The 14963-nt window shown below is 55.5% G+C and overlaps 1 protein-coding gene across 9 annotated transcripts in view; it reads left to right on the top strand.

The window, feature by feature from the left end:
* Window positions 1-13365, top strand: part of TLE3 (TLE family member 3, transcriptional corepressor) — a 45425-nt gene extending 32060 nt beyond the window's left edge. For 5 of the 9 annotated variants that reach the window (XM_068143574.1, XM_068143579.1, XM_068143575.1 and 2 more), the window contains exons 10-21: window positions 2520-2639; window positions 3141-3191; window positions 3377-3532; window positions 3661-3793; window positions 4605-4801; window positions 5752-5828; window positions 6288-6537; window positions 7622-7869; window positions 8187-8334; window positions 9606-9756; window positions 10949-11025; window positions 12349-13365. In XM_068143574.1, the coding sequence (XP_067999675.1) occupies window positions 2520-2639; window positions 3141-3191; window positions 3377-3532; window positions 3661-3793; window positions 4605-4801; window positions 5752-5828; window positions 6288-6537; window positions 7622-7869; window positions 8187-8334; window positions 9606-9756; window positions 10949-11025; window positions 12349-12456 (1716 nt within the window). In that variant the 3' untranslated portion in view covers window positions 12457-13365. The remainder of the gene's footprint in view (window positions 1-2519; window positions 2640-3140; window positions 3192-3376; window positions 3533-3660; window positions 3794-4604; window positions 4802-5751; window positions 5829-6287; window positions 6538-7621; window positions 7870-8186; window positions 8335-9605; window positions 9757-10948; window positions 11026-12348) is intronic. The other 4 variants (XM_068143582.1, XM_068143577.1, XM_068143580.1 and 1 more) reach the window with 2 other exon arrangements.
* The last annotated feature ends 1598 nt before the right edge of the window (window positions 13366-14963 follow it).

Here is a 14963-nt window from a genome sequence, read left to right as displayed (position 1 = left end):
GCATGGATGGAGAGGGCTGTGGATAGTATTTTGGAGGGGGAGGAGAAGGGGTTAGGAGACCCAGGGTGACTGCTTTGTATCTGTGGTCCTGCCACCGTGCTCTGGGTCTTGGTTTTGGCTGGCTGAGCATGGATGGAGAGGGCTGTGGATAGTATTTTGGAGGGGGAGGAGAAGGGGTTAGGAGACCCAGGGTGACTGCTTGGTATCTGTGGTCCTGCCACCGTGCTCTGGGTCTTGGTTTTGGCTGGCTGAGCATGGATGGAGAAGGCTATTCTGGAGGGGAAAGGAAAAAAAAGAAGGTGGTAGAAGCTTCATGGGGGGGCTCAGCTCACACAATGCTGCTGTCTGAGGACAAACTGGCAGGACAAAGCTTGGCTGATCCATGGGGATGGCAGGAAATTGCTGCAGAGCTGAGCCCACAAATGGCCCTTTTGAGAGCTGGGGTTGGTGAGGAGGGGGGAGGATGGGGAAGAAAAATGCTATTTAATGAGGGGGGGTGGTGGTGGTGTGTAGAGAGAGGAGAATTGGGCATCATTAACCTGCCTCTTCAGCGAGGGAGGAGAGAGGGGAGGAGGGGGGGGGTTGGAGATGGGAAGGCTCCTGATGGATGAACTAAAGCCCAGGGGTGTTCCCTGGGGGTGGTTTTAATGCCGTAGGATAATCAGGGTTAGTCATTCATTATTTTTTTTTCTTTTCCATGCTTTTTTTTTCCCTTTCCCCCTTCTTTTGCTTGGGTAATAAAGAAAAAAAACAAAAAACCCCAAGCTCATCATGTTGAGTTGCTTGGCTGTGGGCCAGCCGGCGGGGTGGGGATGGATCGATGCCTCTAAATGCTTGACATGATTCTTGGGTAGCTGCGAGGGGTTTTCAGCTTCACTGGCTGAGAAGAAAGACCCTGGTGTTATCCAAAGCTGCTTATTTGGGGAGAGAGGAGAAACATGAACTGCTTTAGTTCTCCCTTTCAGCCAGGGAGAAGAAAAGCGGGGAGCTTAAGGGGGAAGGGGTTTGGGGGCTTAGCTGAAGGGGTGGGAGGGCCCTTCGGCTGTGTGGGGTGGGAGTTGGAGAATCCCATCCCAGAATCCCAGGGCCTCTGGAGATTACTCAGTCCAAACCTCCCCTTGCTACAGCAGGGGAACCCACAGCAGCTTGCCCAGCATCACAATGGCCAGGGGGGTTTGGGAGCTCTCCAGAGAAGGAGACTTCACAACCTCTCTGGGCAGCCTGCTCCAGTGCTCCAGCAGCCTCACACCAAAGAATTTTCTCCTCCTGTTCAGATGGAGCCTCCTGGGTTCCAGTTTGTGCTCACTGCCACTTGTCCTGTCCCTGGACACCACTGACAAGAGTCTGGCTCCATCCTCTTGCCCTCCACCTTTTAGCTCTTGCTGAGCCTTGAGCAGATCCCCTCTGGGGCTGTTCTTCTTCAGGCTCAACAGCCCCAGGGCCCTCAGCCTTTCCTTCTCACAGAGATGCTCCAGGGACCTCAGCATCTTTGTAGCCTCTGTTGGACTCTCTGTAGTAGTTCCCTGTCTGTCTTGAACTGGGGAGCCCAGAACTGGATCCAGTCCTCCAGCTGTGGCCTCATTAGGGGAGAGTAGAGGGGGAAGAGAACTTCCCTTGACCTGCTGGCCACACTCTTCTTCATACACCCCAGGAGACCATTTGCCTTCTTGGCCATAAGGGCAGATTGCTGGCTCATTGTGACTGTTGTTCACCAGCACTCCCAGAATGCTTACCAGCAGCTCAACTCCTCACCTGTGCTGGTGCTGGGGGCTGTTCTTCCCCAGGTGCAGGACCCTACACTTGGCCCTGGTGACCTTCACTAGGTTCCTTGTGGAACTTCATGAGGATGATGGAGATGGGGCTGGTTTACAGGATCACAGCTTTTGCCCTCTCTGCTGCACCAGTACCCACTGTGGTAGATCCCAGAAGCCACTGTCATCAAACACAACTTCTTCCCAGGGTTTACCTTTTCAACCAACATCCTGCCCCTCCCTTTTCTCTTCTGGGGATGAGGTACCCACAGGTGGCTTTGCTGGCATGGAGAAGACCCAACAGCATCCCTGTATCTCCAAGCAATGCTCAGTTCAGGCTGGATGTGGCTCTGAGCAACCTGATCAAGTGTGAGGTGTCCCTGCCCATGGCAGGGGGGTTGGAACTGGATGATCCTCGAGGTCCCTTCCAACCCTTACAGTTCTAGGACCATCATTCAGCCCAGCCTGAATCCTGGCACAACGTGGAGCCATAGAATGGTTTGGGTTGGAAGGCACCTTAAAGATCCTCTTGCTTCCAAGCCCCTGCCATGGGCAGGGACATCTCCTAGACCAGGTTGCTCAGGCCCCCATCCATTGGGGCTTGGAACACCATGGTGGGAGTCTCGCTCCCCCACTGGGGTTATGCAGTCTCTGGGACAGGGCTGCATTTGGAGCACGTTGCTGGCTGGAGGGTGGGTTGTGACATGATCTCAGCTGATGCTCCTGAAGGCCCTGTTTCCAACATGAAAGTCTCTTTTGTTGTTGCAGAACAACTCGGTTTCGCCCTCGGAGAGCCTGAGGGCCAGCGAGAAGCACCGGAGCTCCACAGACTACAGCATTGACTCCAAGAAGAGGAAAGCAGAGGAGAAGGACAGCATGAGCCGATATGTGAGGGACAAATCTGGTTGGGGTTGTCCAGCCTGTGGAAGAGAAGGCTCTGGGAAGACCTTCTGGTGGCCTCTCAGTGCTTAAAGTGGCCAATCAGAAAGCTGGGGACAGACTTAGGAGCAGGGCCTGTAGTGAACAGGACAAGGGGGGATGGTTTGAACTGAAAGAGGGAGATTCAGACTGGAGAGAAGAGAGAAATGTTTGACCCTGAGGGTGGTGAGAGCCTGGCCCAGGCTGCCAAGAGAGGTGGGAGATGCTCCATTCCTGGGTCCGCTGTGTGGGGCCCTGAGCAGCCTGCTCTAGCTCCAGCTGTCCCTGCTGTCCGCAGGGGTTTGGACAAGATGACCTTTAGTGGTCTCTTCCCACCCAAGCCATTCCATGATTCTAATGGTTTCCAAAGGTGCTTTGGGTGACCTGTGTCCTGCTAGGGCTGGGATTCAGGGGACTCTTTCTCACCCCAGGGTTTGGCAGCTTTCTGATGTGACTCACTTTGTGTTCCAGGACAGTGATGGTGACAAGAGCGATGACCTGGTGGTTGATGTCTCCAATGAGGTGAGCCATGGTGGGGGGGGAGGGTTGGAGGGTTCTGCTCCTCCCCTCAGAACCTGGTGAGGTTTTGAGATTTGGGGGTGATGCCTTAGAGACCCCCCCTCCCAACCCAACTCCACCCTGAGAAAGAACCCTGGTGAGAACCCTCCCTACTTCTGGTGGTGCCAACGCTTTCTCCTGTCCCACAGGACCCTGCCACCCCCCGGGTCAGCCCAGCCCACTCCCCACCAGAGAATGGCATAGACAAAGCCCGTGGGCTGAAGAAGGGGGATGCACCCAACAGCCCAGCCTCGGTGGCCTCCTCCAGCAGCACTCCCTCCTCCAAGACTAAGGACCTGGGACACGTACGTCCTTCCCTTTCCTTGGGGTGGGGTCTCCCCAGCCATGGCTGCTCGCTGGGTCTGGGAGGCTGCTGATCAGACCCCAGTGGTGGAACCTCATCCTTTGTGGTGTCTCTCTCTTCTCCATACAGAATGACAAGTCCTCAACCCCCGGGCTCAAGTCCAACACTCCGACGCCGAGGAACGATGCTCCCACCCCTGGGACCAGCAGCACCCCGGGGCTGCGGCCGATGCCCGGCAAGCCAACGGGCATGGACCCCCTGGGTGGGTAACTGTCCCCTGCTGCTGCACCCAGCGTGGCTTCGGCCTGTGTCTGCCTTTGAGGGGCACAGGAGCTTTGAGAGAAGTCTCCAGTTTTATTGGGGGCTTAATCCAGATCAGGACTGGCGTGTCGGTAGCTCAGGTGGTCCCTGTGCCAGGGATGGGGGGAGAATGGAGGTTCAGCCATTTCAGCTGGCTTGGATCAGCAATAGTGGGGCCAGCAGGGCCAGGGCAGTGATTGTCCCCCTTGACTAGGAGTGGGGAGTGAAGCCTCAAATCCCTGGGTTCAGTCTGGGGGCTCTTAGCTACGAAAAGGACATTTAGGAGCTGGAGCAGAGCCAGAGAAGGGTGGTGAAGATGGCGAAGGGTTGGGAAAACAGGTCTGGTGAGGAGCATCTGAGGGACCTGGGGTTGTTCAGCCTGGAGAAGAGGAGGCTGAAGAGAGACCTTCTGGCTCCCTACAGCTCACTGAGAGGAGGTTAGAGCCAGGTGGGGCTTGGTCTCTTCTCCCAAGGAGCAAGTGACAGGGCAAGAGGAAATGGCCTCAAATTGCCCCAGGGGAGGTCAGGTTGGACATGAGGAACAATTTCTTCACGGAAAGGGTTGTCAAGGCCTGGCCCAGGCTGCCTGGGGCAGTGGTGGGAGTCCCCATCCCTGGAGGATTTCAAAGCTGTGCAGCTGAGGTTTAGTGGTGACCTGGCAGTGCTGGGCTAGCACTTGGACTCTGAAAGTGTCCAAAACGATTCTCTTGCTCTTCTGCGGGAGGGCTGGCGGGCTCCGTGCCCCCCTGACCATCTCCCCAACCCTCCTACAGCCTCAGCCCTACGGACACCCATCTCCCTCACTGGTTCCTACGCAGCTCCCTTCGCCATGATGGGCCACCACGAGATGAATGGGTCCCTCACCAGCCCCGGGGCCTACGCTGGGCTCCACAACATCCCCCCGCAGATGAGCGCCGCTGCCGCCGCCGCCGCCGCCTATGGCCGGTCGCCAATGGTGAGCTTTGGAGCTGTACGTAGCACTTTTAGCTCCTTCTTGGCGTGCCCGGTGGGGTGGAGGGCCTGGGGAGGGGGTGGGTGGTGGTAGGGGCCTGGGGGCAGGGTGGGGGCAGGGTGGGGGCAGGTCCCCTTGGTGCCAGCTGTGGAACAGAGGCTCTTCAGCGGTTGCAGTTTTGGGTTGGCTGCTACCAAAGGGTGCTGAGAATCACAGAAGCAACCAGGTTGGAAGACACCTCCCCAGAGCAGGTTGCCCAGGGAGGTGGTTGGGGGCCCCATCCCTGGAGATACTCAAGGTGAGGCTCTACAGGGCTCTGGGCAACCTGATCTAGTCAAGGATGCCCCTGCTGACTTCAGGGGGGGTTGGACTAGATGACCTTAGGAGGTCCCTTCCAACCCAGACCATTCTATGATTCTATAAGATGATTAAGTCCAACCAGTCACACCCACAGGGTGATGGCCATGTGCCACCCTTTTCCGTGCTCCAAGCTCCCCCTCTTTTCCCTTTGCCCCAGGAGCGTGGGGACACCACAGGGAAGGTGACCATGGTCCTACCTATCCCTGCATCTACTGTTGCCTAATTGCCCCTCTCACCCCCCTTTTACTTTGGCCAGGGAATAAATAATGAGGAGTTTTGGAGCAGGGAGGAAGAAGCTCTTGACTGTGAGGGTAGTGGAACCCTGGCCCAGGTTGCCCAGGGAGGTGGGAGATGCCCCATCCTTGGAATGATTCCAGGTCAGGTCATCTGGGGCTCTGAGCAACCTGCTCTGGCTGCAGATGTCCCTGCTGACTGGCACAGAAGGTGGACTGGATGACCTTTAAAGGTCCCTTCCCACCCAAACCAGTCTTAGACCCTATGAAGAGGGCATCACTGTGTCTCCCCACGAGGCTGGCAGGTGGGGAAGATGTTTGCTCCTGTGTCCAGCACATGTCCAACCTCACCCACACCCACGTGTCTCTTGGCAGGTTGGTTTTGACCCACATCCACCCATGAGAGCCCCTGGCCTGCCCTCCAGCCTGGCCTCCATCCCTGGAGGGAAACCGTAAGCTCCTCTTGGTCTTTATTTGGGTGTGCTGGGTGGTGATGAAGCTGGGGCTTCAGCAGCGGGGGTTGGGTCCCCCCAAGCTCTCAAAGAGCAGTGATGGCCTCCTGACCCAGCAGTGGCAGTCAGCACCCAGCCTCCCCTTCTGCTGGAGGAGCCCCAGAGCTGTGTGTGTGGCTGACCAGGCTGTTAGCCTCAATGGCAGAGCCTATTCCTTCCTGGCCTGCCCTCCTTTCCTGGAGGGAAGCCATAAGCTCCTCCTGGTCTCTTTTTGACGTGCTGGGTGGTGATGAACTTGGGGCTTCACAGTGGGGGTTGTGTCCCCCACAAGCTCTCAAAGATCAGCGATGGCCTCCTGACCTGGTGGTGGGGTCACAACAGCACCCAGCCTCCCCTTCTGCTGGAGGAGCCCCAGAGCTGTGTGTGTGTGGCTGACCAGGCTGTTGGGCTCGTTGGCAGGGCCTACTCCTTCCACGTGAGCGCGGACGGGCAGATGCAGCCGGTGCCCTTCCCCCACGACGCGCTGGCCGGCCCCGGCATCCCGCGGCACGCCCGGCAGATCAACACCCTGAGCCACGGGGAGGTGGTCTGTGCTGTCACCATCAGCAACCCCACCAGGCACGTCTACACCGGGGGCAAGGGCTGTGTGAAGATCTGGGACATCAGCCAGCCGGGCAGCAAGAGCCCCATCTCCCAGCTGGACTGTCTGGTAAGGGCGCCGTGAAGGAGCTGCAGCATCCCTCATGGGCGCGCGAGTCATGGCGGTCCCCCAAGCATCTCTCCCTCCTGGCATTCCTCCCCCACCATGCTAATGTGCTAGGAACCTCATGAAGTTGCACAGAGGGTAATTGTAGGTCCTGGCCCTGGGGAGGAATAATGCCCTGCATGAGTACAGGTGAGAAGGTGACCTACTGGGAATCATAGAATTGTTAGGGTTGGAAGGGACCTCAAGGATCATCTAGTGCCAGCCCCACTGCCATGAGCAGGGACTCCTCACACTACAGCAGGTTGCTCAGAGCCACATCCAGCCTGGCCTTCAAAACCTCCAGGGATGAAGCTTCTACCACCTCCCTGGGAAGCAGCTCTAAGGGGAAGGATGTGGGAGTGCTGGTGGACAACAAGGGCACTGTGAGCCAGCGATGTGGCCTTGGGGCCAAGAAGGCCAATGGTGTCCTAAGTGCACAAAGAAGAGTGCGGCCAGCAGGTCGAGAGAGGTTATCCCTCCCCACTACTGTGCTCTGGTGAGGCCACACCTGGAGGCCTAGGTCCGGTTCTGGGCTTCCCAGCTCAGGAGAGACAGGGAACTACTGGAGACAATCCAGTGGAGGCTACAAAGATGCTGGGGGCCCTGGAGCATCTCTGTGAAGAGGAAAGGCTGAGAGCCCTGGGGCTGTTGAGCCTGGAGAAGAGCAGCCTGAGAGGGGATCTGCTCAAGGCTCAGCAAGAGATAAAGGATGGGAGGCAAGAGGATGGAGCCAGACTCTTGTCAGTGGTGCCCAGGGACAGGACAAGTGGCAGTGAGCACAAACTGGAACCCAGAAGGTTCCAGATGAAGAGGAGGAGAAATTTCTTTGGCGTGAGGCTGCTGGAGCCCTGGAGCAGGCTGCCCAGAGAGGTTGTGGAGTCTTCCTTTGTGGAGAGCTTCCAACCCCCCCCGGCCACTGTGATGCTGGGCAAGCTGCTGTGGGTTCCCCTGCTGTAGCAAGAGGGGTTGGACTGGATGATCTCCCTTCCACCTCCACCATGCTGTGCATCATTCTTTGCCCCCCTAATGACACCGCTTTCCCCTCCAGAACAGGGACAACTACATCCGCTCCTGCAAACTCCTCCCTGACGGCCGCACGCTGATCGTGGGAGGAGAAGCCAGCACCCTCACCATCTGGGACCTGGCTTCCCCCACCCCTCGCATCAAAGCCGAGCTGACCTCCTCTGCCCCCGCTTGCTACGCCCTGGCCATCAGCCCCGACGCCAAAGTCTGCTTCTCCTGCTGCAGCGACGGCAACATCGCCGTCTGGGACCTGCACAACCAGACGCTTGTCAGGTGAGCAGCCTCCAGCCGTGGCAGGGAGGTTGGGAGCTCCAAGGCTTTGCCTTCTCCATTGGCTGGGTCTTTCTGGCCATGTTTTGGTATGTTTTGGGTTGGGTTTTTTCTGAGCCCCTTGGGGATGGTGACAGGAGCCCTGTCTCGTGATGCTTCCTTTGTAACTGAGCGTGACCAGGCTGGTGAACCTCAGCAAAGGAGGCTCCGTGGGTGGGTTTCCCATGGGGTGGGCAAGCTTCAGAGACGTTTCTTGAGCTCCAGCTCTTTTGAGGTGTGTTTTCCCCGTGAAGATTTGCCTTGTTTTGGGTTGTTTGAAGGCAATTCCAAGGCCACACAGACGGTGCCAGCTGCATAGACATCTCCCACGACGGTACGAAGTTGTGGACGGGGGGTCTGGACAACACGGTGCGTTCCTGGGACCTGCGGGAAGGCAGACAGCTCCAGCAGCATGATTTCACCTCCCAGGTAAGCAAGAGCTGACCTTGGAGGAGGGGAACATCCTGGTTTTGTAGCTCCTGGTCTTGTAGTTCCTCATGGAGACTCCCCCCCCCCCCAGCTTTATCCTTCCAGCTCAGCTGCTTGTTTGTGCATGGCTGTGGTCATGCCTTCCACGGGGGATGGGTCCTGCAGATCCTCCCAGAGCCCTCGTCTAGAGGAGCAAACCTGGGGTGCTGTGTGCTCTTGCCAAGTGCAGAAGTCTTTGTGGGGCTGGAGCTGTCCTGGTGTTCCTCTGGCTTCTCTGAAAATGTGGATATGCCTGCAATGGCTCCAGGGATAAGACATCTCCCACCTCTCTGGGCAACCTGGGCCAGGGTCTCACCACCCTCAGGGTCAAACATTTCTCCCTTTTCTCCAGTCTGAATCTTCCTCTTTTAGTTCAAACCATCACCCCTTGTCCTGTCACAACAGGCCCTGCTCAAAAGATTATCCCCTTGGAGCTGAGCATCTAGAAGCTGGACCACTGTAGTTTCCAGCCCACAAGTACCTGTGACTTAGAGCTTACTCAGCCTCACTGCTTTCTGCACTGATCTTCCTCTTCTGGAGGACGCCAGGAAGGTGCTTTCTGTCCACAGACAGAAGAACTGTCCCTGGAAGTGGCTGCATTCCATGTGGGGTGCCCTGGGCAGAGCAGGGCTTCTGAGGAAAAGCTAGTGAAGGGTCTAGAGCATGAATCTTGTGAGGAGCAGCTGAAGGACCTGGGGTTGTTCAGCCTGGAGAGAAGGAGGCTAAGGGGAGATGTTCTGGCTCTCTACAACTCCCTGAAAGGAGTTTGGAGCCAGGTGGGAGTTGGTCTCTTCTCCAGGGAACATAAGACAAGAGGAAATGGCCTAAAGTTGCCCCAGGTTTAGGTTGGACATGAGGAGCAATTTCTTCCCTTAAGGGCTGTCAAGGCCTGGCTTGAAAAGCTGCCCAGGGCAGTGGTGGAGTCCCCATCCCTGGAGGGGCTTCAGAGCCATGGAGATGTGGTGCTGAGGGGAGAGCTTTAGTGGTGACCTGACAGTGCTGGGGTAATGTCCTGGACTTGATGTTCTTAAAGGTCTCTTCCAACCAAAATCAGCAAGAAGTCACCCCCCACTTTGGCTCACGCCCATGTTACTGGTATCTCTCTCTGATGGAGAATGGTTTGTGGACACAGAGGTGGTGGCTTCTCCAGACACAGCCTGGCCAGGGGGCTGCAGGCACAGCTGGTGTGGGGACAAACTCCATCTCTGACCGTGTCTGTGTCCCCACCACAGATCTTCTCCTTGGGCTACTGCCCGACGGGCGAGTGGCTGGCGGTGGGCATGGAGAGCAGCAACGTGGAAGTTCTGCACCACACCAAACCTGACAAGTACCAGCTGCACCTCCATGAGAGCTGTGTCCTCTCCCTCAAGTTCGCCTACTGCGGTAAGTGGCTCTGCTGGCCTTAAGTTCTGCTCCTGTCCTGACCGCCAAAGACCGTGGCAGGAAGGGACAACGCCTGGGGCATGGCGATAGGTTGAGTGTGGGGGTGAGGATTATCCTCCTAAAAGCATCCCGTGGTGGCTGCAGTCTGCCCTCTGGCACTGCAGGAGGTGAACCAGTGCTGGCTGGTGGTGGGACATGTCCCACCAAGAGAGGACTTGAGGGGGGCATCTCTGGAACATCTCCAGATTCCCCATTTTCTCCAAAATCTCCAGTTTCTGAGGGTGGCAACAGGCAGAAGCCTCTAGGGAACAGGGAAAGGCTGGCCATGGGGTCCGAGCGGTGGCTTCAGTGCTGCTGGCCATGGGCTCCGAGCGGTGGCTTCAGTGCTATTGGCCATGGGGTCTGAGTGGTGGCTTCAGTGCTGCTGGCCATGGGGTCTGAGTGGTGGCTTCAGTGCTATTGATCATGGGGTCCGAGTGGTGGCTTCAGTGCTGCTGGCCATGGGCTCCGAGCGGTGGCTTCAGTGCTATTGGCCATGGGGTCCAAGTGGTGGCTTCAGTGCTGCTGGCCATGGGGTCCGAGTGGTGGCTTCAGTGCTGCTGGCCATGGGGTCTGAGTGGTGGCTTCAGTGCTGCTGGCCATGGGGTCCGAGTGGTGGCTTCAGTGCTGCTGGCCATGGGGTCTCAGTGGTGGCTTCAGTGCTACTGGCCGTGGGGTCTGAGCGGTGGCTTCAGTGCTGCTGGCCATGGGGTCTGAGTGGTGGCTTCAGTGCTGCTGGCCATGGGGTCTGAGCGGTGGCTTCAGTGCTGCTGGCCATGGGGTCTGAGTGGTGGCTTCAGTGCTGCTGGCCATGGGCTCCGAGCGGTGGCTTCAGTGCTGCTGGCCATGGGGTCCAAGTGATGGCTTCAGTGCTATTGGCCATGGGGTCCAAGTGATGGCTTCAGTGCTATTGGCCATGGGGTCTGAGCGGTGGCTTCAGTGCTATTGGCCATGGGGTCCGAGTGGTGGCTTCAGTGCTGCTGGCCATGGGCTCCGAGCGGTGGCTTCAGTGCTATTGGCCATGGGGTCTGAGTGGTGGCTTCAGTGCTATTGGCCATGGGGTCCGAGCAGTGGCTTCAGTGCTGCTGGCCATGGGTTGGAGGTCCATCAGCAGCCCTTTGTTGGCTACTGACATCATTTTCCCTGGCCCCAGGTAAATGGTTTGTGAGTACTGGAAAAGACAACCTGCTCAACGCCTGGAGGACGCCCTACGGAGCGAGCATCTTCCAGGTAGGACACTTCTTCCATGGAGCACGAGGATGGGTGGGCAGCATCTAGACCCTCCTGTGGGCATCATCCTGGGGTGGAAGGATATGGATGGGGGGGGTTGTAGGGGGGTGGAAATCCATCCTTTTGGGGTGGTGGGATTGGTCCCAAGTATGTGGTGATGCTACCAGCGACACATGGCTGTGGCTGTGCTGTTGAGGAAACCAACCCAGAATCATAGAGTAGAATTAGAGAAGTCACCCTGGAGGTATGGATGTTAGGAAGAAGTTCTTCACAGAGTGACTGGCCATTGGAATGTGCTGCCCCAGGGAGCTGTGGTGCTGAGGGCCATGGTTTGGTGGCCATGTGGCAGTGCTGGGCTAAGCTGGTTAGGCTACACCTTGAGTCCTATGTCCAGTCCTGGGGCCCTCAGTTTAGGAAAGATGTTGAGTTGCTGGAAGGTGTCCAGAGAAGGGCAACAAAGCTGGGGAGGGGTCTGGAGCACAGCCCTGTGAGGAGAGGCTGAGGGAGCTGGGGTTGCTTAGCCTGTAGAAGAGGAGACTCAGGGGAGATCTTATTGCTCTCTACAACTACCTGAGGGGAGGTTGTGGCCAGGTGGAGGTTAGTCTCTTCTCCCAGGCAACCAGCACCAGAACAAGAGGACACAGTCTCAAGCTGTGCCAGGGGAGGTTTAGGCTGGATGTCAGGAAGAAATTCTACACAGAGAGAGTGATTGGCCATTGGAATGTGCTGCCCAGGGAGGTGGTGGAGTCACCATCACTGGAGTTTAATAGAATAGGATAAACCAGGTTGGAAGAGACCTTCAAGATCATCGAGTCCAACCTATCACCCAACCCCACCTAATCAACTAAACCATGGCACCAAGCACCCCATCCAGTCTCCTCCTAAACACCTCCAGTGATGGTGACTCCACCACCTCCCCGGTCAGCCCATTCCAATATTTAGAAGGAGACTGGATGGGGTGCTTGATGCCATTATTTAGTTGATTAGACAGTGTTGGATGATGGGCTGGAAGTGATGATGTGGAAGGTCTCTTCCAACCTGGTTTATTCCATTCCATTCCATTCCATTCCATTCCATTCCATTCCATTCCATTCCATTCCATTCCATTCCATTCCATTCCATTCCATTCCATTCCATTCCACACCATTCCATTCCACTCATGACCACCTCCAGGGGACGGTGACTCCACCGCCTCCCTGGGCAGCCTGTGTCCAACACCTCAACCGCTCCCACAGTCCCAACGCAAACCCCCGAACCGAGCCCCCAGCCTCCCCTCACGCCCAACCCAACCCTAACGCCTTCCCCCTTGTTTCCTCTCCCCAGTCCAAGGAATCCTCGTCCGTCTTAAGCTGCGACATATCGGCGGACGACAAGTACATCGTCACGGGCTCTGGGGACAAGAAGGCCACAGTCTACGAGGTCATCTACTAGCGGCGGACGGCGCCTTCTCCTGCCCAGCCGGGAGCTTGCCCGCGCCGAGCCCGGCGGCCAGAACTCGGGGTGGCCACGGCGGGGAGGGGAGAGGCCAGAAAACCTCTTGGGGTGTGATTTTATTTTGTTTGTTCCCTCCCCCCACCCTCCACCCCCTTCACCCCCTCCTTACCCCCACCCCCTCCTTACCCCCACCCCCCCTCCCCACAAAAAGGATTTTTTTTAACCCACACGGACCGGCGACGCTCTGGGAGAGCCCAACCTCCGCCCACCCCGCGCGGATTGAGGAGGAGGTCTGCAACTATGGCACACATTGAAGCCCTGAACGAAGATTTATTTTGGGGGTTGTTTTTGGTGGTTTTGTTGGGTTTTGTTTCTTTTGGTTGGTTGGTTGGTTGGTTTTAAGGGTTGATTTTAAAGGTGTTTGTTTTTTTTTTCAGGGGGGGTGGGGGAAGGGAGGGAGCGAGCGAGGGGGTGGGGCTGGGGGTTTATTTTGGTTTCTTGGTTGTTTTTTTTGGTCCTTTGGAAGGGAGGGATGGGGGAAGGAGGAAGAAGAGGAGGAGGAAGTGGGGGGAGGTGTGTGTGTGTTTTATTTGGTTCTTTTTTTTTGTTTGTTTGTTTGTTGGTTTGTTTTGGTTGTTTCCAGTTCTTTCCATCTGCTCTTTTTTGGTGGCACTATAAAGGACTTATTTTTTATTGTGACTTCCTAATTTTTATTGATTGATTGGGTTTTTATTTTTTCTCTCTCCTTTTTTGGTTGTTTTTTTTTTTTTTTGGGTGGGGGTGCATCCTTGTGGACAACAACAAACAAAACAAAACAAAATGTAAATATTTGGACTAGTAAATAGAAGTTGGAAGGGTTGGGGGTGGGGGGAGACACCCCCCCCTCCCCCCTCCCCAGTTACACTAGTTGTGTATTTTTCGTCTGCTGTAATTGTAATTCTCCACTGATGGTTTGGGTTTGGCTTTTGGGTTTTGGGGGTTCTTTTTTGGTGGTGGCAAACTTCTTACTTTTCCCTTTCCTTTTCTTTTTGGGTTTGTTCTCTTTTTCCCTCACCCCCCCTTTCATCCTGGAGCGTCCTTCAGGCTCATGGAACTTTTTCCTCTCTCCACCCCTCCCCACCCCCCGGCTTCCAGCAGCACCTCGACCGCGCTCAGCATCAGAGCTCGAAAGGTTGAGCTCCTCCTTGTCTGTTGCCCTGTTGGTTTGTGAGTGATGGGTGAGGAAAGGCTGCTGCTGAGCTTTGGCTCCTCAGCTAACTCCATGGGACATCAAGCAGCACAAATCACCTGGGTTTTTTGTTTCAGTTTGGGGTTTGGTTTTTTTAGGGGTTGTTTCGATGATTTCTTTTCTTATCTACGGTCGTTTTGGGGTTGTTTTTCTGTTTGTTTTGGTTCTGGAGCTTTCTTTTGTTTTGTTTATTCCTGTGCTTGGATGTTGGGAGCCAAAGGGGAAGCCCCACTGCTGTGCAAAAACAAAACACCCCAAACAACAACCCAACAAACAACAAAAGCCCTTCTCGGTCTTTGGACAGAAGAGAGAGAGAGAGAGAAAGAGATGAGGAGTTGATTTCCAAGCAAGTTTTAAAAGTCAAATTCAGCTCAGGGAGCCATGAAAGAGGAAAAAAAGAAAAAAAAAAGAAACAAAAAAAGGGAAAAAAAGAAAAAGAGGAAAAAAAAAACCCAACCCCAACCCTATAAATAGCAACTTCTGTGTTTTGTATTCAAATGGAAGTAAAGAATTAGAGTGGATAACCTTTAAACGAACAAACAAGCAAACAAATACAGGGCTTTTTTCTTTGGTTTTTTTAAAAGCAAAAGTTTGCTAACAAGTAAAAGGTTTGTGTGTGGTTGGGGGGGGGGGATGGGGGTGTGGGGGGGATGGCCAAAATGAAACCCCCACCCCCCCAATCACCCAAGGGGCTTGGGGGGTGGGGGTGGTTGTACAATGGTCGCGTTGGCTTCTCTGGTCTAGAGGTTGGAGGAAAGCTTCTCTCTCCCCTTTTCCTGTTCCTCCTCCCACTCCTGCCCCAGTTCCCTGCTTTCAGCCTTTTCTGCTTTAAAAAAACAAAGAGAGGGGGGGAGAAAAAATAAAATCATCTCCCCCACACACACACACCTCTCTCCCCTTAAAAAAAAACCCAAAAGACCTAAACAGGAGCTCAAAGTTATTTGTGGAGCAGAAGAGCTCATCCTGGAGGGTAGCGGGTGGAAGAGAGGAATTTTTTTGGTACCACCTTTTGGTTGTTTAATGGATCCTTTTTTAATGGGTGGAGTTGAAGCTGGGCAGAAGGAAGAGGCAAAAGAAGAAGAAAAGTGATGGTTTGGGGGAGGGGGTTTGGTTGGTTTGTTTTTCTTTCAAGGGTCAGGGGAGAGATTTGGCCAAGGGGCAGTTGGGCAGCCAGGCCCCAGCTCTGTGGGCTGCGTGGTTGGCAGCAAGGAGGAGTGGAAGCAGGTTTTAGGGGAAATGATGGGGTTTTCCCATAAACATTAAAAGGTTTTTGAGG

This window comes from Melanerpes formicivorus, unplaced genomic scaffold (genome assembly GCF_026170545.1).
Source record: "Melanerpes formicivorus ecotype bairdi unplaced genomic scaffold, bMelFor1.0.p_v2 SCAF_10, whole genome shotgun sequence".
NCBI lineage: Eukaryota > Metazoa > Chordata > Aves > Piciformes > Picidae > Melanerpes > Melanerpes formicivorus.
The sequence above is the reverse complement of the archived record's forward strand: the minus strand, read 5'-3'. Positions and strand labels throughout refer to the sequence as shown.